General features: G+C 35.7%; 1 protein-coding gene across 6 annotated transcripts in view; it reads right to left on the bottom strand.

The window, feature by feature from the left end:
- NAALADL2 (N-acetylated alpha-linked acidic dipeptidase like 2) overlaps positions 1 to 27,408 on the bottom strand; it is a 1,313,911-nt gene that overhangs the window by 517,671 nt on the left and 768,832 nt on the right. For all 6 annotated transcript variants that reach the window (XM_027587309.2, XM_027587311.2, XM_027587310.2 and 3 more), the window contains one exon: positions 13,851 to 13,970. In XM_027587309.2, the coding sequence (XP_027443110.2) occupies positions 13,851 to 13,970 (120 nt within the window). The remainder of the gene's footprint in view (positions 1 to 13,850; positions 13,971 to 27,408) is intronic.

The following is a 27,408-nucleotide window of genomic DNA, read 5'->3' as shown; positions in this document are numbered from 1 at the left end:
CTGTGGGGCTGAGAGGCACACAAGGTCTGGAGTAATAGCCCTGGCTTTCTTGGCTAATATTAGGCATGACATCAAGTAAACCACTCAAACTTTCAGAGACTTAGTTACTGTAGAGGAGTGACCATTCCTACACATCACAGTGATTTTGTAAAGATTATGAGTGTTTACATGAGATAAGGTTTCTGAAAATTACAGTTACACAGGATATCATTCAGATAACTACATTTTTAAAAATCTCCAGTGAAAATAAGAACTGTTCCTTTACCATGGTTACAACACAACAACAATAGTGGACATTTATGGACCATTTACGAAAGGCCAGGTGATAACGAAGACAACACTAGTCTACTGATTTTACAAGGAAGAAAATTAAGTCTTAAAGAGGTTAAAGGCTTGGAGACTACTCATAACAATTAAATGGTAGAATTGGGACTCAAACCCATATAACTGATCAGATTCTACACTTTGGCCATGAGAAATGAGGTAGGAAATTTATTATAAATAGCAAACAAACAATTGATACAAAGGCCCCTGAGGTCAAAATAGTGAAGAATTCAAATCTGTCTTTAGCCACCTCTTCCACACCTAGCCCCTCGCCCCAGATACAGTCTGCCTACTCTTTTCCCTATGCTAAGAATATGAAATTAGTGTTAAACTGATATCAATTACCTTTCAATACAATCTTTATGAATTATATTATGTATAGTTACATCTTAACAAATTGTCCCTTAAGTGTATCAAGTAGTAACTTTTCATTTCTAGAATTTAACTGATATAATTTAGGCTAAAGAGACCTTCCCAAAACCTCTCAAATTACATGAATATGGTCTCATACTCTGCCCATTTGTAAAATGCTATCTGCATACATGTTTCCTAGTTTTAGGGCAAAGAGCTTTAACGTTGTACTTTCTAACCCAACAGAATTTTATTTTTTATTTTTATTTTTTAAAGATTTTATTTATTTGACAGGGAGAGAGAGAGAGCACAGATAGAGTGGCAGGCAGAGGGAGAAGCAGGCTCTCCACTGAGCAGGGAGCCCGATGCAGGGCTCAATCCCAGGGCCCTGGGATCATGACCTGAGCTGAAGGCAGACGCTTAACCAACTGAGCCACTCAGGCGCCCCCCAACAGAATTTTAAACCACTTCAAATTACTTGTACAACAAAATTCTTCCCTGGCTCATCAGTTCCCTAACCTATATGTGACCTTATTTTTATTTTTTTTACATTTTATTCATTCATTTGAGAGAGACAGAGAGTATGAGTGAGGGAGAGGCAGAGGGAGAGGGAGAAGTAGACTCCCCACTGAGCAGGGATCCTGACATGGGGCTTGATCCAGAACCCTGGAAGTCACGACCTGAGCCAAAGGCAAAAGCTTAACCATCTGAGGCAGCCAGTTGCCCCATGTGACCTTATTTTAAAGAACAGATTGTCTCTGCCTGTTTTGTGATTAAAACACACAAATGCTAAAGCTCAGCAAAATAAAAGAAACAAAATCTACATATTTAGTAAGTCATACTAGGAATTTTGTAAAAGCCCAAGGAAAGTATCTGTACATGTTGTACCAATCGTTATGTAAAAAATACCATTTGTAGCCATGCTTCACTTCATTATTTCCAGCACAGATTACTCTGCTATTTTGTCCAGGCCTCTCTGATTCCAGTTTAGCATAAAATACTTTGTCATTTAGCTTTGCTGTCTAAGAATAACAGACAATAAAGAATCCAGAATATTGCAGACAATTTTGAAAATTTTAGAGATTATTTTTTAATGATCCCCTCATTAAATCTTCTGATCCAATCAGACTCATATCCTGTAGCTACCCTTCTCTTTGGTTTACTTCAAAATAGGCTGTTGTATATCAAAACATGTTGAAACAATGACTACAAGTATTGAAACATATGTATCAGCACACATAACACAGGAAGTCGAAGTGGGCTGACTTGCCTTATTTTGTTTACTATTCTAAATTAAAAACAAAAATTTAATCCAGGTACATGTGTGAAAGGTTTAGATAATTTCCTACAGAGTCATAGAAAATTCAGTAAGGAAGGATACGAAATAGAACCATGCTGTGTATCTGTCATACAATAGTAACTTGGGAGGGAAGTAATTCTATTTTAATCTACTAAATATTACAAATTTTATTTTTTACCAATTCTTCCTTGAGGTTGTAAAATTTATAAAACTGAAAATAGATATCACCCAAAATATAAGGTGAAGTGTTATCATCGTCCTTTTCTTAACAGAATGGAAATTAAATTTTAGATTTTATCACAGATATTTTAATATCCATAATGCCACCACCAAGTTGTACTCCTGTCCAATTTTAGATACACCACTATTTAAAGACAAAGAAATTGTATTAGAACAGTCATTGATTTGGGTATTGGAACAATGTCAGGTAAGTATGGCAAGTTACAACCATAAGGTTTGTAACCATAAAGGTTTCTCTCGCATTTCATTTGATGACTCATTTTATATATGATGGAGTGTATCCTAACATTGCTTGAAAACTTCTTAGTGTGAGAATTATAAAAGTTTGATGTGGATAATTTATCCAGTTAAAAAAACAAGCCTGGGGCGCCTGGGTGGCTCAGTTGGTTAAGCAACTGCCTTGGCTCAGGTCATGATCCTGGAGTCCCGGGATCAAGTCCCGCATCAGGCTCCCTGCTCAGCGGGGAGTCTGCTTCTCCCTCTGACCCTCCCCCCTCTCATGCTCTCTCTATCTCATCCTCTCTCTCAAATAAATAAATAAAATCTTTAAAAAAATAAAAATAAAAATGAAAAATAAAAAAACAAGCCTGCTGGGGCGCCTGGGTGGCTCAGTTGTTAAGAGTCTGCCTTCAGCTCAGGTCATGATCCCAGGGTCCTGGGACTGAGCCCCGCATCCGGCTCCCTTCTCGGCGGGAGGCCTGCTTCTCCCTCTCGCATTCCCCCAATTGTGTTCCCTCTCTCGCTGTCTCTCTCCCTCTCTGTCAAATAAATACATGCAATCTTTAAAAACAAAAACAAAAACCAAGCCTGCTCTTTACTGATAGGTAGGGATAATAACAACCCAATATATTTGGATAAAAACAAAAAGAAAACCATAACTGAAAATTTAAGAATAAACATGATCTTTTGAAGAATCTGCTTGATAGCTCTTACTTGATTATGACTACTAGTCCAAATCGAAGTCTGCTATTATACTACATATATTCTCAGATTATAAAGACTCTAATTTTTCTAATTTTCCAAAACAAGCTTAATTTAAAAAGCAGAATTATTCCAAAATGATTGGAACTGTTAGTGTTGTAAGAGCTTTAAAATATAGTGGGATGACTATAATATTCAAATAATGTACTTATTATTGATTTAAGAAAATTTATAAGAAATTTATTATGCTAAGTGAGATTCCTAGGTATAATCTAAAATTCAATACAAGAGAAAATATACCAAAAACTTTCATAAAAATTGAATAAAATTTGGAAATGCAAATCTAGTAAATAAAAGTAACTTTCATTTTACCTGTAATAGGCTTTTTTCAAACTGCACATTATTAAAACCACAAAAGCTTTATTTTTAACTATAATGTACATTAGGCTATAAAACCTTCCCAATAGCTTTTACTATTTGCAGTAAAAATATTTTTTCAGTTAAAAAGCAATTTAATGAATATTTATGAGAACAATAAATTAACTTATATGTTAATAATTACTTATTAAAATAATAATTTATTCAGTGTATATTATTTTCAAAGTTCAAGTGAGAATATTTTAAGTTTTTATAACTAGGCTAATGTTTTATAACTTATTAAAGGTTAATTTGTTATAAAAACAGGAAGTCTATTGAATTCAAAACCAGCTACAATATATTGTGTGGCTATAATTTTAATTACATAAATTTTAGGGAGAGGTTTTGGGGATTTTTTGCCAAACAAGTATTCATTTTTTTAATATTTCTTTCCAGAAGTAATTTAACTGTCTCCACATACTTTATAGCAATAGCAAATGAGTAAAATCCAAGCTGCTGACTAGGATTCCTTAGCAATGTGTTCCTCAGCAAGATAATAATTAATTTATTTTTATTAAAAGAGAGAGAGAGAGAGCTCAGTGACAAATAGATAGCAGTTAATAGTTAGACATCAGATGGCTTTTTTAAAACTTTGTTAAGCATAGAGCCAACGGTTTATTTACTTTTTAATTTTTCAATTTTGTAACACCCTGTATGAAATTTCAGAAATGAACTATACAAAAATCTCTAAGTTAAAGTTAGTTTTAGGATATTCTAAATTCAAATACATAAGAAAATCTTCAATGCCATAATAATTCTTGAAGTAGTCTAAACACTCTACTGAAGTACTGAGCTTTAATTAGAACAAACAAGGCAGGGATTATACAATGTAATGAATAAGATCTTAGATTTTGATTACACAGGGTAGTGACCATTAAGGAAATGAAATGCAAATAGAAAATGCAGTAACTAGTAAAACATTTTGGTTTTTAATGATTAAATGTGATTTAATAATAGTGATTAAATAGTGATTAAATAAATTATTTAATTAAATAAATTAAATTATAAATAAATAATATAATAAATAATATTTAAACTATTATATTTTATATATAATAAATTATTATAAATTTACACAATAAATAAATAATTATAGAATTATTAATTTTAATTATAAAATTAATTAATATGAAATTAATTATAAAATTATATATGATATATGATATAATAATATAATATATATATTATTAATTGTAAAATATATAATTAATTATGAATTTAAATAAATAAATAATAATAATAGTGATTAAATAAAATATTGGCTTATTTTCAGTGCTTAGTATGTTTTAGACATTGTGTTGAACGCTTACATATATTATTTCAATTAATTTCTATAATAACCTTATGAGTCAGGCAAATTCATTATGTTTTTAGAACCATACATGATACCTCCGTTTTCACAATAAATTTAAAATTTATAGATGTTTATACTACTATTCTATAAATATAATACAGTTTTAATTACCAAAATATTATTTTCATATTACACAATTCCATCACCTCAAAAAAATTTGTGCATAAAAATAAATACCGGAGAATGTAAAATGTGAAAGTAGGCACTATCCTGTTAACTCATTGTTTATATTCATCCTTAATCAATTTATATTTGTTTTTAACATTCATTTATCCATTAATTTATATGTCTTACTCTGCAAAAAAATTTAAAGAGACAAGTTTAATTTTTTTCCTTTGAGATTCAAATTATGCTACATGGCATCAACATAATTCTTATTGTTAAATTGTGCAAAAGTGCAATCTTGAGAGATAATATTTCTATAACTGATTTATCTAATAAGTGTATTATTGTCTTCAGTTCAATTCTGCAACTTTGAGAGAATTGCCATTTCCTCGTTATTAAATTCATGTTCCTTCTCATTAGATTCTCGGTTTTTAAGGGCTTAATAATATTTATCAAGAGTTATGCTTGCTGGGGCGCCTGGGTGGCTCAGTTAAGCATCTGCCTTCAGCTCAGGTCATGATCCCAGGGTCCTGGGATGGAGCCTGCATGGGGCTCCCTGCTCAGTGGGGAGCCTGCTTCTCCTTTTCCCCCTCTCACCCCCACTCATGCTCTCTCTCTCAAATAAATAAATAAAATCTTAAAAAAAAAAGTTATACTAGGGGTGTCTGGGTGGCTCAGTTGGTTGGATGTCTGCCTTTGGCTGGGGTCATGATCTCAGGGTCCTGGGATAGAGCTCCCTCACTGCTGGGCTCCTGCTCAGCGGGGAGTCTGCTTCTCCCCCTCCTTCCTTCTCATGCTCTCTCACTATCTCTGTCTCTCTCAAATAAAAAAAATATTTAAAAAAAGAGTGATGCTTGCATTTTCAAATTTAATGCTCACACAACCTTAAGAGTTGATATTATTTTTATCACCACCATAGAGAATGTAATTTAAGAGAGAGAGAGAGAGAGAAACAAACAAAACCTCTAAGACTTCAGAGGTGTTAGATAATATTCTAAGGTCACTTAACCATCAAGAAGAGCCAGGACTTGAGCCTGTATCTACCAGCCTCACATCCTTCCATACTGGGCTTCATGACTTACAACAAGTGACCTGTCAAACACAGAGCAAACACAGCAGATTGGAAGGACTGTGACACCTATTCACAGCGGGGAAAATAAAACTGTCAACCCTACACAGGGGGAGAGGGAAAAACTGGAATATTTGAAAGTAGCTCAGGATTACCACAAAGTTATGTTATTGCCATAATAGACATCCATAATTGCCAAAAGTTAAAATATGTCTAAAGCTTATTCTTTCAGATTGTAGAGTAATATGTAATATATAAAAATATTTCTGAAACGTGTGACTTTAGGGAATGAACTAGAAGAAATCAGTTGTTTTTTTTTCCTTCCCTCCCTCCATCCTTGTCTGTCTCTGGCTTCTGTCTCTCTCTCTCGCTCTTGATTTCTTGCTTTTCTTAATTATACTATAACTCTTAGTTAGGAGCAACAACATGCTTTGCACCCTTTCTTGTGGTGCCAAACTTGTGTGAATACATGGTGATGATTTCTGTTGACCATATTACAACATGTATGCAAAAATCACCTCTTCTGATACATGATGTCACGTGTTTTGATTTTATGATATTAAGATAGTAAATGTAATTAAATTATATTATCACATAGGTAAAATACAGACGAGACTTCCAAATTATGGGATCCATTCACTATAGACTTTGAAGACTTGTAGACATACCTTCATTTGGTTTTAAGTCACAAAAAATACTTTAATACTTTAATATTTGGAACATGATCTGAAGCTTTCGATTAGTTATTCTTATCCTAAACTCACTTTCTTAAAGTCTGATTACTCAATGGCAGAATACTGAAACAGTCCAAAGTTTTTTCATTACAACTTATGATTGACATTGTATTTCAACAAAGACTACTTAGTTTGGAGATATGGTAATATTTGGTCTAAGTCATTTAGAAAAATAAGTAAAGTCAGTCAGTGGAAAATGGAAAGCATTCTGATTTAAAAAAACAACAGCAGATTTAGCTTTTAAATACATTAAACCATTGTTTTCTGTTTTCTGTTCTAGCCCTGACCATATCTTCTCTGTGATCAACAGAGCAGCTCTGGAGTCTTGTAATTATAAAATATGGAGCATTGGTCTTTTGTAATTACTTCTGAGAACTGGGTAGGAAGTACCTCATTAAATCAATCAGTGAACAAGCATACCCTTTCTAAATATCAAGATAGTGTTTATTTTTCATTTTCATAAAATACTTTCAAAAGTTGTCTTAAGAAGAAAGCAGAACAAAACCATATTAAATATTTTTTCAACTGCAATATTCATTGAATGCCACATAAATAGACCCACTAGGATCATCAATACCAGGGGAAATTATAATGCACTAAAACTTTCGATAAAAACGGGGGTTTTCAGGGCACCTGTTTGGCTCAGTAGGTTAAGCGGGTTAAGCGTCTGCCCTCAGTTCAGGTCATGATCCCAAGTTTTGGGATGGAGCCCTGCATCGGGCTCCCTGCTCGATGGGGAGTCTGGTTCTCCCTCTGCCTCTCCCTCTCCCTCTGCCTCTCTCTCTCTCAGCCCCTCCCTGCTGCTTGTGCTCTCTTTCTCTCTCTCTCGCTTGCTCTCTCTCTCTCAAATAAATAAAATCCTAAAAAAAAAGTGTTTTTTCTTTTTTTTCCTATCTTTCCAGCCTCATTGCCACATCACACATAAGATTATACCAGTGTGCACATGCATCCACCATACACACATAAAACATACTGTGAATATTTTATCTCTAAAAAATATTGAATACCTTTTTTTTTAAAAGATTTTATTTACTTATTTGTCAGAGAAAAAGAGAGAGTGCAAGCAGGGGGAATGGCAGAGACAGGCAGAGGATTTATTGATTTTACCTGACCTAAAAGATTTTTTATTGATCATCCAACTGTCCATTTGTTGAATATTGATTGGGAAATCACAAATACCTATAGATATTTCCTCACTAAATCCCCACCTCAACATTTTAAATTTAAATACTTTATAAATTAAGTAAATAGTACGAAGTTTACTTGCTTTAAATAATACTACTCCTTCCTAATCTGTGGGAAACATTCTATTCAAAAGTATAAACACCCAACAGTTGTTTCCTACCTCTCATTTCCCTCCAGCTCTTCTAAGAGGTCTACCTGTATAAGAATGCTTTATATATTGGTTGGTTAAGTTACACACTGGCCAAACAATACACAATTAATATTAAAATATAAATCTTATTGGATGAATAGATAGGAAAATGGTTCATTTGTAGGAAATTACAAAATCATTTGGATTCCTGGATCATTAAAATTCTGATTATAAGGATAAAATGTAAATAAGAAAAATTTAAAAACCCATTAATACTTACAGATATATCTTACTATTTAACAATGAGTGCTAGGAATGTGCTGTCTGTTACTCCTTTTATAAAAAAACAACAATAGCATTTATGGATTTTTATATGTAATATCACCATGCAAAAAAAAGGCATAAATATATGCATTCACCTATAATTTCACTGCATACAAATTTAACTCCTGTAAGACATGAGGCTGATATGTGGTATAGACCTAGACGATAGCCCATCCTCCATATTTCAGTAGGATTTATATGATTTCTAGTTGTCATGAAGTATACAGTAAATTTTTTTATTATTGCTTTTGTGAAAATGACTCTAAAATGAAAGCCAAATGCTTTTATTACATTTATAAAATAAATTTCATTCTAGAGTGCTATTCAGCAATTTGGAAAAATGTAAGGGTCTTAGGATGGGCTTTACTAAGTTTCAGCTTGTCACAGAAAAATCTAAGTGGATCCATTATGACATAAAAAATAATATTCTGCCTTAAAGCTTAAAGATTTAAAACACTCTCCCATAAAATAAACTGCTAAAATACAAAACTAAAATAAACCCAAAGCCTTTCCTTTAAGGTTTAAGCTTAAGGAACTATAGTTGCACAAGTTAGATCTGGAGAACTGGGTTGGCTCTCCCCTGCAGTGACAACGTATGGATGTCAAGACACATCTAAAAGCCATGTGCCTCTTTCATCGTTTCTGCTACACACTGTAGGGATTTTCTCATCAAACCCTTCATGGAGACTAAATTAACACATAGACAGCTATTTATGATAAAACTAATGAGATCTCCTCCTTCTTGGCCACAGATTATTTTTCTACTCATTTTAGGAGATAACATCACACTTAGTTTCCCTTTTTGATCTATCTTAGATGCAGAGAATCCCACCCAAATTTATTTTTGAACTCTGATTTAGCAGCTACTGCACAAGTAAGAAAAGATGAACTTTTCTCTTTATTCATTCAGCTGCATGTTCCCAGTCCAGATGCTTATTGAGAATCATGATTAGCAGTTGTGATGCACAAAGAAGTCAGTTGGTTCTCTGCCATTTTCAACCCAGCTGTATCACTACATTACCTCGCTTCCTGGTGTCAGCCCAGAATATACTTGATAGACCAGTTAAACACACTGAACTGTTACCATGCTGTACAACCTTATCTAGTCCTTGCTTCTTTTTTCTTCACTATGTGAATGTGTATTAATAAATGTATTATCAACGATTTCCCCAAAATATCTGGGATAATCTATAGAACACAGAGATGGCTAGAGTGGAATTTAAAAAGTTAAAGAAAGGATTCCTTTTCTCCTCCACCTCAAAGATAATGCTGTTTGTGGCAAGGCTCTGTCTGGAGGAGGATTCTGCATAGATCTCTTTGTTAAATCTACTCATGGGCCTATAAATAAGATGATGAGGGGAAATACACCAGGTTTTTAATAATTGTGTTCTATTCGAGATAAACCACTAATTCATTGCTTCGTAGATATGGCCAAATGGTTTCATAATATAAATACTCCCTGGAGCAGTCAAATATAAAGAAACTTGCTTTAACTCATAATCTACTGGTAAGGATTTGGAGTATTTGACCTATAAATTCTGTTACAAAAGTTTTTGAATGTCTTATGTAACTTGAATTTTTAATCATTCATAATTTCACCAATTCAATTTACATAATTGGCCCCTCCCACAAACATTTTAGTCAACGTATATCCCTGGAAGACTGAACAAGCAGAATTCAAGTACCACAAACAATGCTGCTCTGTTTCTCATTGCCCATTCAGAACATATCTGGAGAGGATCCCCAAACACCTAGAAGAAGACTTCTTCTGATTATTGGTAATTTTTAAAGTCCTCTAATCAATTTGAGTCATGTGTCTTAAATAATTAGAATACATCATCTTACATTGTGATCAAAACTCTACCCTTGATTTAAAATTTCATCTTCCTGCCCTCCACCAGCTCCAGTCTGTTATTGCAGAAGGAGTGAACTCTGTTTCCTTTCTTTCCTTATGCACTAATGATACTTATCTATAAATTGAATATAATAATCGTCCCTACTTCAATAATATGGTTATTATGAAGACTAATGTGATAGTACACAAAAATGCTTAGAAAAATATCTAGCTCATATTACTAACAATGGGAAAATATAAAGAAGTAGAAATCATCCATAATTCCATTGACCCGATTTATATAATTGGCCCCTAGAGGCTGGAGTAAATAACACTGGAGAGCTGTGAGCCTTTTTGGGTCAAAGGAAGGTGCATCAGAACAAGGGGGTTGTGGGGTGTGGGCAGACAAACCATTTCTTGGCCAGGAGAAATAATCCACTCCCACTAGTCTAGCCCAGACCAAAGAACTACAGATTTGACTAGGCCTAAAATCAAGTAGCTTAACAAAAACATGTAATTACTTATACTCTTTTGTTTCATTAGAAAATATACCTAATATAAATTAGTTTTTCTTTTTGGAGAGTTTTCAGATCGGTATGAATTTGTGTTACCTCTCTACTACTGCATTCTACCTTTTCAAGAGTCACAATAAACATTAGTGCATTCTCTAGACCAGAAGGACTAGGCAGGCAGCTACTTTGTATTTTCCTAAAGAGCCAATTATAGATACTGTTTCTAGGTCTCTGGCAAATATTGTGTGTATGTATATATAAATGTATCTATCTATAAATATAGAGAGACATAGATATTACACAAATATATAAACACACATGTATTTTTCTGCTCCCAGCTCTGAAGACATAGGCCAATCCCAACACAGATACTCCTTTTCTGCTCATTGGCTTACAATGAAACTCAAAAGAAATTTCTCCAGGGGTGCCTGGATGGCTCAGTCAGTTATGCATCTGCCTGCAGCTCAGGTCATAATCTCAGGGTCCTAGGATCAAGCCCTGGGCTGGGCTTCCTGCTCAGTAAGGAGTCTGTTTCTCCCTCTCTCCGTGCTCATGCTCTCTCTCTCTCTCTCTCTCTCAATAAATAAATAAAATCTTAAAAAAATAAATTTCTCCAAAATTTATATTCATAAAATCTTCTCCCTGCCCCATCCTCCAAATCTTTTATATACCAGATGTAAGAGGCTCAACAACACTCTAACATGTTTTTAATTATTTCCTTTGAAATACTGGTGTTGGGTAGTTCATATTGAAATACACACTCTTGGATATATTAGAGCCTCAGTTAAAAATTCCAATTTATCATCTTGATTAGCTAGCTAGCTATATCTCTCTACCAATCTACTCTAACTACACAGATACACTTACACATTAAAGACTCAGGATGTGAGGTGGGACTGCCTGGGTATAAATCCTGATTGTTTCATTTCACTGTCCGGTCGTCTTTGAGCCAGTCGCTTACTCGTTTTCTGCCTTAGTTACCTCTCCTGTGAACTGAAGATAATAATGGTCCCTACCCAACAACATGATTATTGTGAAGACTAATGTGACAATACATTTAAAATAACACTTTGAAAAGTATTTATCCCATATTACTAACATGCTATCTTTAGAAGTAACAATAATACAATCATTATTATGATAATTATTATAAATGTCTACTCTATAACTTGTTTGACTTATGAGGATTTTCACATGCTGTTCAATATTCTTTTTTTAAAAAAATTTTATTTGACACAGAGAGAGAGAGAGTGTGCACACAAGCAGGGGAAGCGGCAGGCAGAGGGAGAAGCAGACTCCCCACTGAGCAGGGACCCCAACGCAGGACTCGATCCCAGGACCCTGGGATCATGATCTGAGCTGAAGGCAGAAGCTTAACCAACTGAGCCACGCAGGTGCTCCTCAATATTCTTTTTTACATTGTAATTGTATAGTATTCAGCCATACAAATAGCATCATTTTCAGTACTAAACTGGACCTACATATCATTCCAGAATTTGTCACATCATTGATGATGATGATGTTTATCATCTCTGTTTTTCCCTCTTTATAATATACTGGTTGAACTGGAATTACTGGATCAAAATATGATTAAGTGATTTAATATACACTGACAAATTACACTGCTAAAAATTAATAGCACATTGATACACATATTTCATGTATCTCAAATATAATGTATTTTTAAGACTACCTTAAAATTCTAATTATCTATTATCAGAGATTGATTTAAGTATAAAGGCATCCATGGAAGGTAATGAATAACAGACACAGGATGTTCTCTTGTGTCCTTACAGTGTATGCAAACAGATTTCTGGAAAATTTTTTGGCCTGGGAAGCAAAGATCTTTAAGTGTTGGATGAGGAGAAATCCAATATATCTTAAGAACCAGACAGTTTCAGTGACACAACTCCAATGACCATTCTTTTCTTTTCTTTTTTTTTTTAAGATTTCTTTATTTTAGAGAGACATATTGTGTGTGTGCAAGAGAGAGCGAGGAGAGGGGAAGGAGGGAGAGGGAGTCTTAAGCAGGTTCCATGCTGAGCTGGGAGCTCAATGCGGGGCTCAAGCTCACAACCCTGAAATCAGGACCCTGGGAGGAAACCAAGAGTCGGATGCTTACTGACTGCGCCATCCACATGCCCTTGACCATTCTTTTTTAATAGAAAAAGAAAATGAAGTAAGAATGAGCAGTAGTAGCTGTCTATCATGGTGGTTCATTATGAGATACTTAGATTGAGCTGCTTTAATTATGTAAATGTATATAGTGGATGAGTGTTAATAAACTTCTATTTAAATAAAATAGATCAAAATTCTGTTTCTCCTTAGCATATTATATTTTAATTAAATTCTTTTTTTAAACTCTTTTTTTAAAGATTTTATTTATTTATTCATGACAGAGAGAGAGAGAAGCAGAGGGAGAAGCAGGCTCCCAAGGAGCAGGGAGCCCGATGCAGGACTCGATCCCGGGACCCCGGGATCATGACCTGAGCCGAAGGCAGACGCTTACCCATCTGAGCCACCCAGGCGCCCTATTTTAATTAAATTCTTGAGTACAGTCAGTAACTGTGAAGTTATACAGTTGACAAAATCAATCACTAAGGAGAATAAATCTGCTAGATACTGGTCTAACACAAAGCATACAGTAATTAGTCAGTTTTGATAAAAGAAGTTTCACATATGTCCTATGTCATAAGAGGAAACTCTGGTTTTCATTTCTAGCATTCCACATTGGTATTATTATAAAGAGTATGCCAATTTTATCAAGGTCCTACAAACTCCAATATCCGGCTTAAAGTATCTTCTGTCTTAAGTAATAAGAACATTAATTTTTCTCTTAAAGATTTTAATTTAAAATGTTCTCTTTTGGTAAAGTCATCTCGTGTGACATTCTCTGACTCTTTGTGCCTCTCTTTTTCCCTTCTTCCAGGTCTCTCTCTCTTTCTCTCCACTCACAGAGGCATGTCACTAAAAACATATATATATATATATATATATATACACACACACACACACACCACCCTACCACCAACAAACAGCATTGGACCAACCTTATAAAGTAATGGCAATTTTCCTAATTTCAGGAGTGCAATCTGATTCGTTGTATTTTTCATTTTTTGAATCCTTTTTAAATCATCTGCATTTCCATAACCCACATCAATGACTTCAGCCTGAAAGAGAAGAGAAAAAGAAAAATACAGCAAACTGTCCATTTAGTATGACAAAATCATTCACAATAATTTGAAATATTCAAAAGAGAACTATTTCTACTCTTACCCTGACCCAATCACTACAGACATGATCTTCCTATTTCTATTAGGATACAACAATTCCTCTGGTCACTTAAAAAAATGGTTTAGAGTAACAAATTGAGGGGTGCTAGAGGGGTGATCGGTGGGGGATGGGGTAACTGGATGATGGGCGTTAAGGAGGATACTTGATGTAATGAGCACTGGGTGTTATATGCAACTGATGAATCACTAAATTCTACCCCTGAAACTAATAATAAACTATATGTTAAACTAAATTGAATTTAAATAAAAATTTTTTTACAAGTTTTAGATTCATTTTTCCTTTGCCCTCTCCCTTTGAAACAAGTTACAACCTCAGTTCATTCCTCTAAGAGATGATCAAATTTGGCATATTATATATTTATGTTTCTGGAATTTGAAACATTTTACAAACTATAAGATTAACGTCCTTACCTTTCAACAAAAATCATACCATTCTTAGACTTACAAACAATTCAAAGGCTCTCTCAATTGTTATCCAAATTAAGTCCATCATACACAGCTGTTCAGGTGGTACATATATTCAGTGTGAATGACAACCCCTTGGGTTATGCAGGATACAACCTGTACAACCAACCATATGTGCCAGTCTGGCATTCAAGGATTTTAGAACATGAGCCCAGACTACAATTTCTGTCACATTTCCCACTAACCTCCTTACAGTTATCTTATATTCTACATCAAATATTTCTTATTTTTAAAAGTCCCCTTTTATTAATGTTAAAATTTTATCCTTTCTGGAGATTTTAATGAGAATCCTCTATGTAGTTGCCCCTTTCCTTCTCCTTGAAAAGTACCATACTGAGGGTTCTATCAAACACATATTCCTGTGATCCAAGATGATTCCTTTTAGATTTAGTTTCCATAATTTCTATTATTAAAATAGTAATCGTTGGGGTGCCTGGGTAGCTTAGTCGGTTAATCATCTGACTTGTTTTCAGCTCAGGTCATGATCTCAGGTTTGTGAGATCGAGTCCCATGCCACACTCTGTGCTCAGTGGGGAGTCTGCTTGAAGATTCTCTCCTCCTGTGCCCCCCCACCTCAAAAATAAATAAGTCTTTAAAAAAACAGCAATTATTATGCTTTCCAATGATAACATTATAATACGGAATGTCCTGTTTAAAACTACAGTATATATACATTGAGACATTAAGGAGTTAGTGGTGTAAAATAGTGAAAGAATAAAGCTAGAGAATCCAGACCTTTAACTTCCCACCTTTCTCAAGTGGAGCTAATTTCTTTGGCCAATTTCATGCAGAGGCCTTCCACAGAAGACTCATATGAAGAGAGGATTCTGTTTTTAGAAGCACATGCAAATACCACCAAGATACCAGCAAATTTGTTAGAGGAAACATTTCTGGCATGAAATATTTCCTTAATCATTTCATTCATCTGCATCTGGCAAAACTTTACTGATAGAGTAAAGCCCTTTTCAAATGTTACCTTCTTTTGTTGTTGTTGTTGTTTTGTTTTGTTTATTTTATTATGTTATGTTAATCACCATACATTACATCATTAGTTTTTGATGTAGTATTCCATGATTCATTGTCATGGAACAATCAAATGTTACCTTCTGATGAACTGTATTTCCCTGTTGCCCAAGTATGTGACCTTCTCTACTTTGAATCCCACAGTGATTTATTTCTGACTCTCATGAGGACCTCACTGGACTCATCTCTTATATATATATATAGAGAGAGAGATAGATAGATAGATAGATATAAAATTTTCCTCAATGAAGGCCCATCATGCACATTTCTCACTCCTCACCGAGATGTCCAGCATACACTGTTGGCTTATAGGTCTTAAATTGAAACAATTATAGTTTATATGATATCTCTGAAAAGTTAAGCTGTACTTTCAAATGGATTTCTTAAGAAAACAGACTATGGACCCTGAGAGCAAACTGAGGGTTCTAGAGGGGAGGGGGTGGGCGGATGGGTTAGCCTGGTGATGGGTATTAAGGAGGGCATGTATTCAATGGAGTACTGGATGTTATATGCAAACAATGAATCATGGAACACTACAGCAAAAACTAAAAAAAAAAAAAAAAAGAAAGAAAACCTTGTTAAAAGCTCTTCTGTCAGAATGGTTTTGGATAACAATTTTGTTCCTATTAAAATGGGATTTAAAGCAGTGCCTTATTAATATAATTTTTGAGTTTGCTAATACCATTACAATATAAATAACCATGGATTTATGATTTTAAAAGCCTGATTAAATAAATGATCACATAATATTAATAATCATCACACTGGAAAAATGAGAGAATTCATATTATTCATTTAAATTTTTAAGCTACCTACTAGTTATGTGTGATTCACTGATATCATCTTAAAACAGGGATATTACTCAATTGGTTATATTAATGAACATATTTTTCATTTAGGAGAGGCCGGGGGATGATCATGCTGGTTTGAGATGGTGTGAGCTAGACTTTGACTTTTTGTTTGTGTATATACCAGAACGATGTGAGAGTTACAAAAACACCAGTTTACATTATTGGAAAATAGCAATACTTGCCTCAATGGCAATTTTAATTAAAGAGCTCTTTAATTATCTTTCTTTAAATAGCACATCAACAGATTCAAGCATTTTAACACGTAAGAAGAGGGTTTTTTTTTTTTTCTTTTTTCACAAAGCTAGTCCTCAACACAGCATCATTATACCAATGTATTTTGGCTTCTGCATTAAAAATCAATAATTACAGAAATCAGTGTTCTCATGGTTTGACAGGTGATAATAAAAATGTATCTATTGTCTTCAAAAGATGCCTCTGAATCAGGTCCTTCCTGAAAGTCTTTCCTATTTACCTTTAAGCAAACTGAAAAATCACAGCTGCAAGAAAGCACATTGAATTTTTCTAAGACACAAATCAATATACAATGATATGATAAAATGTCAAGCCATTTCTTTCCACACCTTCTTGTTTCTACAATGAACCTTTCTTATTTTATGTATTCTGTCACACTAGACAATCATCCAGTCAACCAACTGTGGTACTATGTTTAATTTATGTCCAAATACAAGGATTAAGTTACATCTGACCAGTCCCTTTGGAAAATATCAAATGAGAAGGAACCTATGTACTTGAACCATTCACTTGTGTGCACCAGCTTTTCCATTGAGGACTTCCCTGACACATAGGAGGGAGTAATTGAGAGGTGCAAAGTAAAATGGAACTAGTTCTGTTTTGTTTTTTGGGTTTTTTTTTTTTTTATTTAACCTGGGAGAGATATAAAAAAGTCTACACATTATTTTTTATAAAGATTTTATTTATTCACTTGAGAGAGAGGAAGAGAGTGAGAGAACATGAGCCAGAGGGAGGGGCAGCAGGAGAGGGAGAAGGAGACTCCCCTCTGAGCAGGGAGCCCGATGCGGGCTTGATCCCAGGACCATGAGATCATGACCTGAGCCGAAGGCAGACGCCTAACCAACTGAGCCACCCAGGCACCCCAATCCACACATTAATTTTTATTTAAATTCTATTCTTTAATTTTTGACTAAAGACAAAGAACTGAAAACAACAGCAACAACTGTAACAAAAAAACAAATATTTTATACTTCATTAAAGATTTTAAAGTATTGCAATGACAGCAGAGAGTGTGGTAGCACCTAAGAGAAAAAGTGGCATGATTTCAAAATAAACACTAAATATTAAAATACAATTATCTTTTGTGGCAAAATATGTGAGTAGAAGGAATCATAAACCAGATAACAAAAATTCAAAACATTAAAAAGTGTTATTCTGTTATATCAGTTGTTTTATGCTTCTACACAAAAATGGTGAGAATATCCTTAGCAAAAGCAACAGAAAGGAATAACTAAGAGAAATGAATAGAATTGTTATTTTCTGTAGTCAGCTAAATAAAATAAATAGGACAATCATGGAAATAACTAGGTCAGAGAAGAATATCTAGGGCCGTCTACCTGTGGGTGGTCTGTGCTCCACAGTGACGAACAATCCAGTGCCATGTTTCTCTTCTCTCTTGAGGTAGCAAAAATTATTCATGCTTATGAAATGATGTATGCTTTGAAATTTTTCAGACTTGACATTTTCAACCAAATCAATCACTCTGGATCCTGTTAGCTCCTCTCTAATAGATTCCGAATGTACAGAAGTTTTGAAAAGCATTGCTGCTTTGACTAAAACAATAATTTTCTAATCAGAGTCAGAAAGGTAAACCCAAGAAATTCTCATACTGACAAAATACAGTGTCATCAGAAGTACTAGTTACCGAAATACAAGTTTTACTTCAGAAATTTACTACTATCATATAATCTAGCTTTGAATCCTCTTCAAATTCGTGTTTATGTCTATTAAAAACTTATAAAAATCAAAAAGTCCTCCCATGTTTATATCTGTCTTTTCTAGAAGGCATTAACATGTTAATATTTATGAAGACGTCAAAATTCAGAGACTGCTAGAATTTTTTTTTCTAAAGATGGAATTGTCCTGGGGCACCTGGGTGGCTCAGATGGTTAAGTGTCTGCCTTCAGCTCAGGTCATGATCCCAGGGTCCTGGGATCCAGTCCCCCATCTGGCTCCTGGCTCAGCGGGGAGCCTGCTTCTCCCTCTCCCTCCCTGCTCATGCTCTCTCTCTCTCTCTCTTTCTGTATCTCTGTGTCTCAAATGAATAAATAAAAAAAAAAAAATCTTAAAAAAAATAGATGGAATTGTCCTTTATTGAAATTTTTTTTTAAATTTTTTATTGTTATGTTAATCACCATATATTACATCATTAGTTTTTGATGTAGCGTTCCATGATTCATTGTTTGTGCATAACACCCAGTGCTCCACGCAGAATGTGCCCTATTTAATACCCATCACCAGGCTAACCCATCCCCCCACCCTCCCTCCCCTCTAGAACCCTCAGTTTGTTTTTCAGAGTCCATCGTCTCTCATGGTTCGTCTCCCCGTCCGATTTTCCCCCCTTCATTCTTCCCCTCCTGCTATCTTCTTCTTCTTTTTTTTTTGTTTCACATATATTGCATTATTTGTTTCAGAGGTACAAATCTGTGACTCAACAGTCTTCCACAATTCACAGCGCTCACCATAACACATACCCTCCCCAATGTCTATCACTTAGCCACCCCATCCCTCCCACAACCCCCCACTCCAGCAACCCTCAGGTTGTTTCCTGAGATTAAGAATATCTCATCTCAGTGAGGTCATATGATACATGTCTTTCTCTGATTGACTTATTTCGCTCAGCATAATACCCTCCAGGTCCATCCATGTCGTTGCAAATGGCAAGATCTCATTCCTCTTGATGGCTGCATAATATTCCATTGTATATATATACACCACTTCTTCTTTATCCATTCATCTGTCAATGGACATCTCACCTCGTTCCACAGTTTGGCTATTGTGGACATTGCTGCTATAAACATTGGGGTGCACCTACCCCTTTGGATCCCTACATTTGTATCCTTGGGGTAAATACCCAGTAGTGCAATTGCTGAGTCGTAGGGTAGCTCTATTTTCAACTTTTTGAGGAACCTCCATACTGTTTTCCAGAGTGGCTGCACCAACTTGCATTCCCACCAACAGTGTAGGAGGGTTCCCCTTTCTCCACATCCCCGCCAACATCTGTTGTTTCCCGATTTGTTAATTTTAGCCATTCTGACTGGTGTGAGCTGCTATCTCATTGAGGTTTTGATTTGGATTTCCCTGATGTCAAGCGATGGTGAGCACTTTTTCATGTGTCTGTTGGCCATTTGGATGTCTTCTTTGGAAAAATGTCTGCTCATGTTCTGCCCATTTCTTGATTGGATTATTTGTTCTTTGGGTGTTGAGTTTGGTAAGTTCTTTTTAGATTTTGGATACTAGCCCTTTATCTGATATGTCATTTGCAAATATTTTCTCCCATTCTGTCGGTTGTCTTTTGGTTTTGTTGACTGTTTCTTTTGCTGTGCAAAAGCTTTTTATCTTGATGAAGTCCCAATAGTTCATTTTTGCCCTTGCTTCCCTTGCCTTTGGCGATGATTCTAGGAAGAAGTTGCTGCGGCTGAGGTCCAAGACGTTGCTGCCTGTGTTCTCCTTTAGGATTTTGATGGACTCCTGTCTCACATTTAGGTCTTTCATCCATTTGGAGTCTATTTTTGTGTGTGGTGTAAGGAAATGGTCCAGTTTCATTCTTCTGCATGTGGCTGTCCAATTTTCCCAACACTATTTGTGTAAGGAAGAGACTGTCTTTTTTCCACTGGACATTCTTTCCTGCTTTGTTGAAGATTTGTTGACCATAGAGTTGAGGGTCCAAGTCTGGGCTTTCTATTCTGTTCCATTGAACTATGTGTCTGTTTTTGTGCCAGGACCATACTGTCTTGATGATGACAGCTTTGTAATAGAGCTGGAAGTCCGGAATTGTGATGCCACCAGCTTTGCTTTTCTCTTTCAATATTCCTCTGGATATTTGTGGTCTTTTCTGGTTCCATACAAATTTTAGGATTATTTGTTCCATTTCTTTAAAAAAAGTGGATGGTATTTTAATGGGGATTGCATTGAATGTGTAGATTGCTCTAGGTAGCACTGACATCTTCACAATGTTTGTTCTTCCAATCCATGAGCATGGAATGTTTTTCCATTTCTTTGTGTCTTCCTCAGTTTCTTTCATGAGTATTTTATAGTTTTCTGAGTACAGATCCTTTGCCTCTTTGGTTAGATTTATTCCTAGGTATCTTATGGTTTTGGGTGCAATTGTAAATGGGATCGACACCTTAATTTCTCTTTCTTCTGTCTTGTTGTTGGTGTATAGGAATGTCACTGATTTCTGTGCATTGATTTTATATTCTGCCATTTTACTGAATTCCTGTATGAGTTCTAGTAGTTTTCGGATGGAATCTTTTGGGTTTTCCACATAAAGTATCATATCATTTGCAAACAGTGAGAGTTTGACTTCATCTTTGCCAATTTGGATGCCTTTTATTTCTTTTTGTTGTCTGATTGCTTTGGCTAGGACTTCTAATACTATGTTGAATAGCAGTGGTGACAGTGGACATCCCTGCCTCATTCCTAACCTTAGGGGAAAGCTCTCAGTTTTTCCCCATTGAGAATGATATTTGCTGTAGGTTTTTCATAGATGGCTTTTATGATATTGAGGTATGTACCCTCTATCCCTATACTCTGAAGAGTTTTGATCAAGAAAAGATGCTGTACTTTGTCAGATGCTTTCTCTGCATCTATTGAGAGGATCATATGATTCTTCTTTCTTATGTTAATATACTGTATCACGTTGATTGATTTGCGGATGTTGAACCAGTCTTGCAGCCCAGGGATAAATCCCACTTGGTCGTGTTGAATAATCCTTTAAATGTACTGTTGGATCCTATTGGCTAGTTTTTAGTGACAATTTTTGCACCCATGTTAATCAAGGATCTTGGTCTGTAATTCTCCTTTTTGATGGGGTCTTTGTCTGGTTTTGGGATCAAGGTAATGGTGGCCTCATAAAATGAGTTTGGAAGTTTTCCTTCCATTTCTATTTTTTGGAACAGTTTCAGAAGAATAGGTATTAATTCTTCTTTAAATGTTTGGTAGAATTCCCCTGGGAAGCCATCTGGCCCTGGGCTTTTGTTTGTTGGGAGATTTTTGATGACTGCTTCAATTTCCTTAGTGGTTATAGGTCTGTTCAGGTTTTCTATTTCTTCCTGGTTTAGTTTTGGTAGTTGATACATCTCTAGGAATGCATCCATTTCTTCCAGGTTATCTAATTTGCTGGCATAAAGTTGCTCATAATATGTTCTTATAATTGTTTGTATTTCTTTGGTGTCGGTTGTGATCTCTCCTCTTTCATTCATGATTTTGTTGATTTGGGTCATTTCTCTTTTCTTTTTGCTAAGTCTGGCCAGGGATTTATCAATCTTGTTAATTCTTTCAAAGAACCAGCTCCTAGTTTCGTTGATCTGTTCTATGGTTCTTTTGGTTTCTAGTTCATTGATTTCTGCTCTGATCTTTATTATTTCTCTTCTCCTGCTGGGTTTAAGCTTTATTTGCTGTTCTTTCTCCCGCTCCTTCAGGTGTAGGGTTAGGTTGTGTATTTGAGACTTTTCTTGTTTCTTGAGAAAGGCTTGTATTGTTATATAATTTCCTTTAGGACTGCCTTTGCTGCATCCCGAAGAATTTGAACAGTTGTGTTTTCATTTTCATTGGTTTCCATGAATTTTTTTAATTCCTCTTTAATTTCCTGGTTGACACATTCATTCTTTAGTAGGATGCTCTTTAGCCTCCATGTATTTGAGTTCTTTCCGACTTTTGTCTTGTGATTGAGTTCTAGATTCAAAGCATTGTGGTCTGAAAATATGTAGGGAAGAATCCCAATCTTCTGGCACCAGTTGAGACCTGATTTGTGACCTAGGATGTGATCTATTCTGGAGAATGTTCCATGGGCACCAAAGAAGAATGTGTAGCCCATGGCTTTGGGATGGAATGTTCTGAATATGTCTGTGAAGTCCATTTGGTCCAATGTGTCATTTAAAGTCTATATTTCCTTGTTGATCTTTTGCTTAGATGATCTGTCCTTTTCAGTCAGGGGGGTGTAAAGTCCCCCAATATTACTGTATTGTTGTCAATGTGTTTCTTTGCTTTTGCTATTAATTGCCTTATATAATTGGCTGTTCCTATGTTAGGGGCATAGATATTTACAATTGTTAAATCTTCTTGTTGGATAGACCCTTTAGGTAGGATATAGTGTCCTTCCTCATCTCTTATTACAGTCTTTCGTTTAAAATCTAATTTGTCTGATAGAAGGATTGCCACCCCAGCTTTCTTTTGGTATCCATCAGCATGGTAAATGGTTTTCCACCCCTTCACTTTCAATCTGGGGGTGTCTTTGGGCCTAAAATGAGTCTCTTGCCGACAGCATATCGAAGGGTCTTTTTTTTAATGCAATCTGATAGCCTGTGTCTTTTGATTGGGGCATTTAGCCCATTTACATTCAGGGTAACTACTGAAAGATATGAATTTAGTGCCATTGTACTGCCTGTAAGGTGACTGTTACTGTATATTGTCTGTGTTCCTTTCTGGCCGATGTTGCTTTTAGGCTCTCTCTTTGCTTAGAGGACCCCTTTCAATATTTCTTGTAGGGCTGGTTTCATGTTTGCAAATTCCTTTAGTTTTTGTTTGTCCTGGAAGCTTTTCATCTCTCCTTCTATTTTCAATGACAGTCTAGCTGGATATAGTATTTTTGGCTGCATATTTTTCTCATTTAGTGCTCTGAATATATCATGCCAGTCCTTTCTGGCCTGCCAGGTTTCTGTGGATAGGTTTGTTGCCCATCTCATGTTTCTACCATTGTAGGTTACTTATCTCTTCTCCGGAGCTGCTTTCAGGATTTTCTCTTTGTCTCTGAGAATTGTAAGTTTTACTATTAGATGTCGGGGTGTTGACCTATTTTTATTGATTTAGAGAGGGGTTCTCTGTGCCTCCTCGATTTTCATGCCTGTTTCCTTCCCCACATTAGGGAAGTTCTCTGCTATAATTTGCTCCCATATACCTTCTGCCCCCCTCTCTCTTTCTTCTTCTTCTGGGATCTCAGTTATTCTAATGTTTTGTCTTATGGTATTGCTTATCTCTCGAATTCTGCCCTCGTGATCCAGTAGTTGTTTATCTTTTATCTCAGGTTCTTTATTGTCCATCATTTGGTTTTCTATATCACTGATTCTCTCTTCTGCCTCATATATCCTAGCAGTTAGCACCCCCATTTTTATTGCACCTCATTAATAGCCTTTTTGATTTCGACTTGGTTAGATTTTAGTACTTTTATTTCTCCAGAGAGGGTTTCTCTAATAACTTCTATGCTTTTTTCAAGCCCAGCTAGTATCTTTAAAATCATGATTCTGAACTCTAGGTCCGACATTGTACTAATGTCCATATTGAGTAGGTCCCCGGCTGTCGGTACTACCTCTTGTTCTTTTTGTTGATGTGATTTTTTCCGTCTTGTCATTTTGTCCAGAGGAGAATAGATGAGTGAGAGAACAAAATGCTAACAGGGTAACAACGTCCCCAGAAAATATACTCTAAACAAATCAGAAAAGAGCTGAAACCAGGGTAAAAGAAAGGGAAAGAGAGAAAAAAGAAAAAGAAAAAAAAAAAGAAAAAGATAAAGATAAAAACAAACAAAAACAGAACAAAACAAAAAAAATAGAATATGATCAAATATGATCAAGCTAGTGCATAGATCAGCGCCACACACTAGATTTTGGGTGTATTTTGGTCTGTTAGAAGAAAGTGCCTCCCAAAATTTTAAAGAAAAAAAACTTATATATGTACAAAAATAAGGGTTGATATGATGAAAGGATGGAATATGACTGTAAAGATGTAAATTATAAAACATTTTATAAAAGGAATTGATAAGAAGTTGTTTGAAAAAAGAAAGAAGTGGGTTAAAAAAAAGAAAAAAAGAAAAAAAGAAGGGTGAGAATGTGATCAGGCAGGAGACTGGAACAAAGCCATACACTAGAGATTTAGGGTATATTTTGATCTGATAGAAGAAACTGTATCTCAAAATTTTAAAGAGAGAACAACTTATATATATATGCCAAAAATAAGGGTAACTACTATGAAGGAATAGAATATGACTCTAAAAATGAAAAATAGAAATGTTTTTTAAAAAAAGGGATTGATAAGATGTTGGTTGAAAAAGGGTAAAAGAAAAAATAAAAAAAAAACAGTTTAAAAGAATTAACTTTGAAAGACTAAAGAATCATGGTTAAAAAAAGCCATGCATTCTATGTTCAGTATTCCCCTAGCGTTGGAGTTCTGCTGTTCTCATTGATCAGTAAACTTGGTCACGACTGGCTGTTCGTGCTGATCTTCTGGGGGAGGGGTCTGTTGCCGTGGTTCCCAAATGTCTTTGCCGGAGTCGGAATTGCCCCGCCCTTGCCAGTCCGGGCTAAGTAATCTGCTGGGGTTTGCTCTCGGGCGCTTTTATTCCCTGCAAGCTCTCGGTACAGCTTTGGAGGACGAGAATGAAAATGTCAGCCTCCCAATCTCTGTCCCGGAGGAGCCGAGAGCTCAGGGCCCCACTCCTCAGTGCGCCTCCAGAGAAAAGCAGTCACTCCCATCTCTCTGGTCTCTGGCCGCACTCCGTGCTCACCCAGCCTGTGACCGAGCGTTTCTATCTCTGGGGCACGACCCCGTATGGAGTCTCCAAACCCAGCAGATCCCTGCGGTGCGCTCGTGTGCCGCTCCTCCACGGGGGAGTATGGGGAGTCTCCCTGGATCTGCCACTTGTTGGGTCCCTGCTGGAGAAGCCGTGTCCCTACTGTGCCACAGATCACAGTTTATGGCAACCCCGAGCTGAGAGCCCAGGTCTCAGCTCCGTCTCTGCAGCCGGCTTCCCTGCTCCGATACCCGGGAGCTCTTCCACACTCAGGCACCCCCCGGTCTTTCTGTGACCCCGAGGGTTCTGAGACCACACTGTCCCGTGAGGGTTCCACCCCCCACTTAGCCACTGGAGCGACGTCCCTCAGCGGAGCCAACTTCTAAAAGTTCCGATTGTGTGCTCCGCGGCTCTATCACTTGCCAGAAGCAGCCGACGGAGGCCCCCTCCCCCTGCCGTCTATCCTCCCGAATATCACCTCAGATTCACTTCTCCGCACATCCTACCTTCCAGAAAGCGGTCGCTTTTCTGTTCAGAGAGTTATTGCTATACTTTTCTTCGATCTCCTGTTGAGTTCGTAGGTGTTCAGAATGGTTTGATCCCTATCCAGCTGAATTCCTGGGACCAGACGAAATTCAGTTCTCCTACTCCTCTGCCATCTTGCTCCACCCCCCAACTGCTAGAATTTTATTAGCACTTCTTTTTTAGTTCACTCAATGGCTTTCTATCACACAGATATTATCATGGAAACCACACTGTACCAAAGCATGAAAAGCAATACTGTTTCCTCCCACTCCTATGGTAGACATCACTAATCAGTCATCATCTTTTCAAACTCCTTCTCAGGATGGTAATCTAGCTAATGAAGACCAACTAGGGGTTGGCATAAGTAGGGAGCTGTATAAAATAATTAATATTTTAAGGTTAAATAACTATTAATATTTAAAAACTATTAATTATTTAAATAATATTTAGCTATTTAAAATCTTTAATAACTGGAACACAAGTACTAATCAGTTAAAATGCACTCCTAACCAATTAGAAGGGATACCAGCTAGTGTGCTAAACTCATACATCCCAACTGAATCCAGCATTAAGCATGAGACACGATCCATTTTGCTGGTTTTGGTGTAAAAGATCAGATAAAGAGGTGCTTGTCAATTTTATCATTTTGTTTTACTGTAATATATACACTTGCTGAAAAAAGTATTTGCTACAATGATATACTAAATGCGAGGCTTCCTGACATGATGACCACATTTCTATAGCAGAAATAACAAAGATAAGCCAGAGTAGTTTTTAGCTGTCTTGACATATAGTAATTATTTTAAAAATTTGCAAAATGTTTTATAATAATCTAATATGTATTGCACATCCATCTAAAGGATGAAAAATTGAGTTAAAACTATTGTAAAATAGAAATTTAACAAAAGTGAAGCACAATTCTGTTGGGTTTATATCTCTATGTTTCAAGTCTATAATCTCCAAAGTCAATAGACAGAATTATGTAAGTTAAGAATAAGATACTAGAGTAAGAAAAATTAGATTTGTTGAGAAGAAAATATACTTTAAGTTTTCCTAATTTTAATAAATACTACCTTACAAAATACTTAGATATTTGTATTATTTGGCCAAAAATTTAAAAATAACCATCAGAGTATCTTTCCTTTGCCTTGTTTTTGTTAAAGTCATTTTGACAGCTGAAAATATGTCTTTTAAAAGAGAGATTATGAAAAATATGTAGAGAATTAGGAGGAAAACATAATTATGGAAGTCCAACGAAGAGTGTATTAAAGAGGAATTATTTCATTTTCCAATAGTATGTGTCATGTTATATTCTAATTTCTGAAGGTATGGAGGAAAATGAACTACAAAAGGTGCCTTCATGCTCTGGTGACTTTCTCTTGCTAGAAGGTCAACAATAAAAAGGTAAACAAAGACACTAACAAGTCAGAAGACTTTCAGTTATGATATGCCCTAACAACAATAAGGAAGGGGTAACGTAATAGAGGGTGATAAGGAATTATTTTAATAAGAATGTCAGGGCAGGCATTGCTATGGAGATCACATCCAATTGATGAGAAGCCATGCACTCATGGGGGGAAAGAACTTTTTAGACAGAGGTTAAGAACAAATGAATGAAGAGCTCTATCAAATGAAACAAAGACATTTAATATGTTAAGGAGTAAAACATGACTATGGAACATTGAAATAGGAA

The sequence above is a fragment of the Zalophus californianus genome, chromosome 1, assembly GCF_009762305.2.
Source record: "Zalophus californianus isolate mZalCal1 chromosome 1, mZalCal1.pri.v2, whole genome shotgun sequence".
Classification (NCBI taxonomy): domain Eukaryota; kingdom Metazoa; phylum Chordata; class Mammalia; order Carnivora; family Otariidae; genus Zalophus; species Zalophus californianus.
The sequence above is the reverse complement of the archived record's forward strand: the minus strand, read 5'-3'. Positions and strand labels throughout refer to the sequence as shown.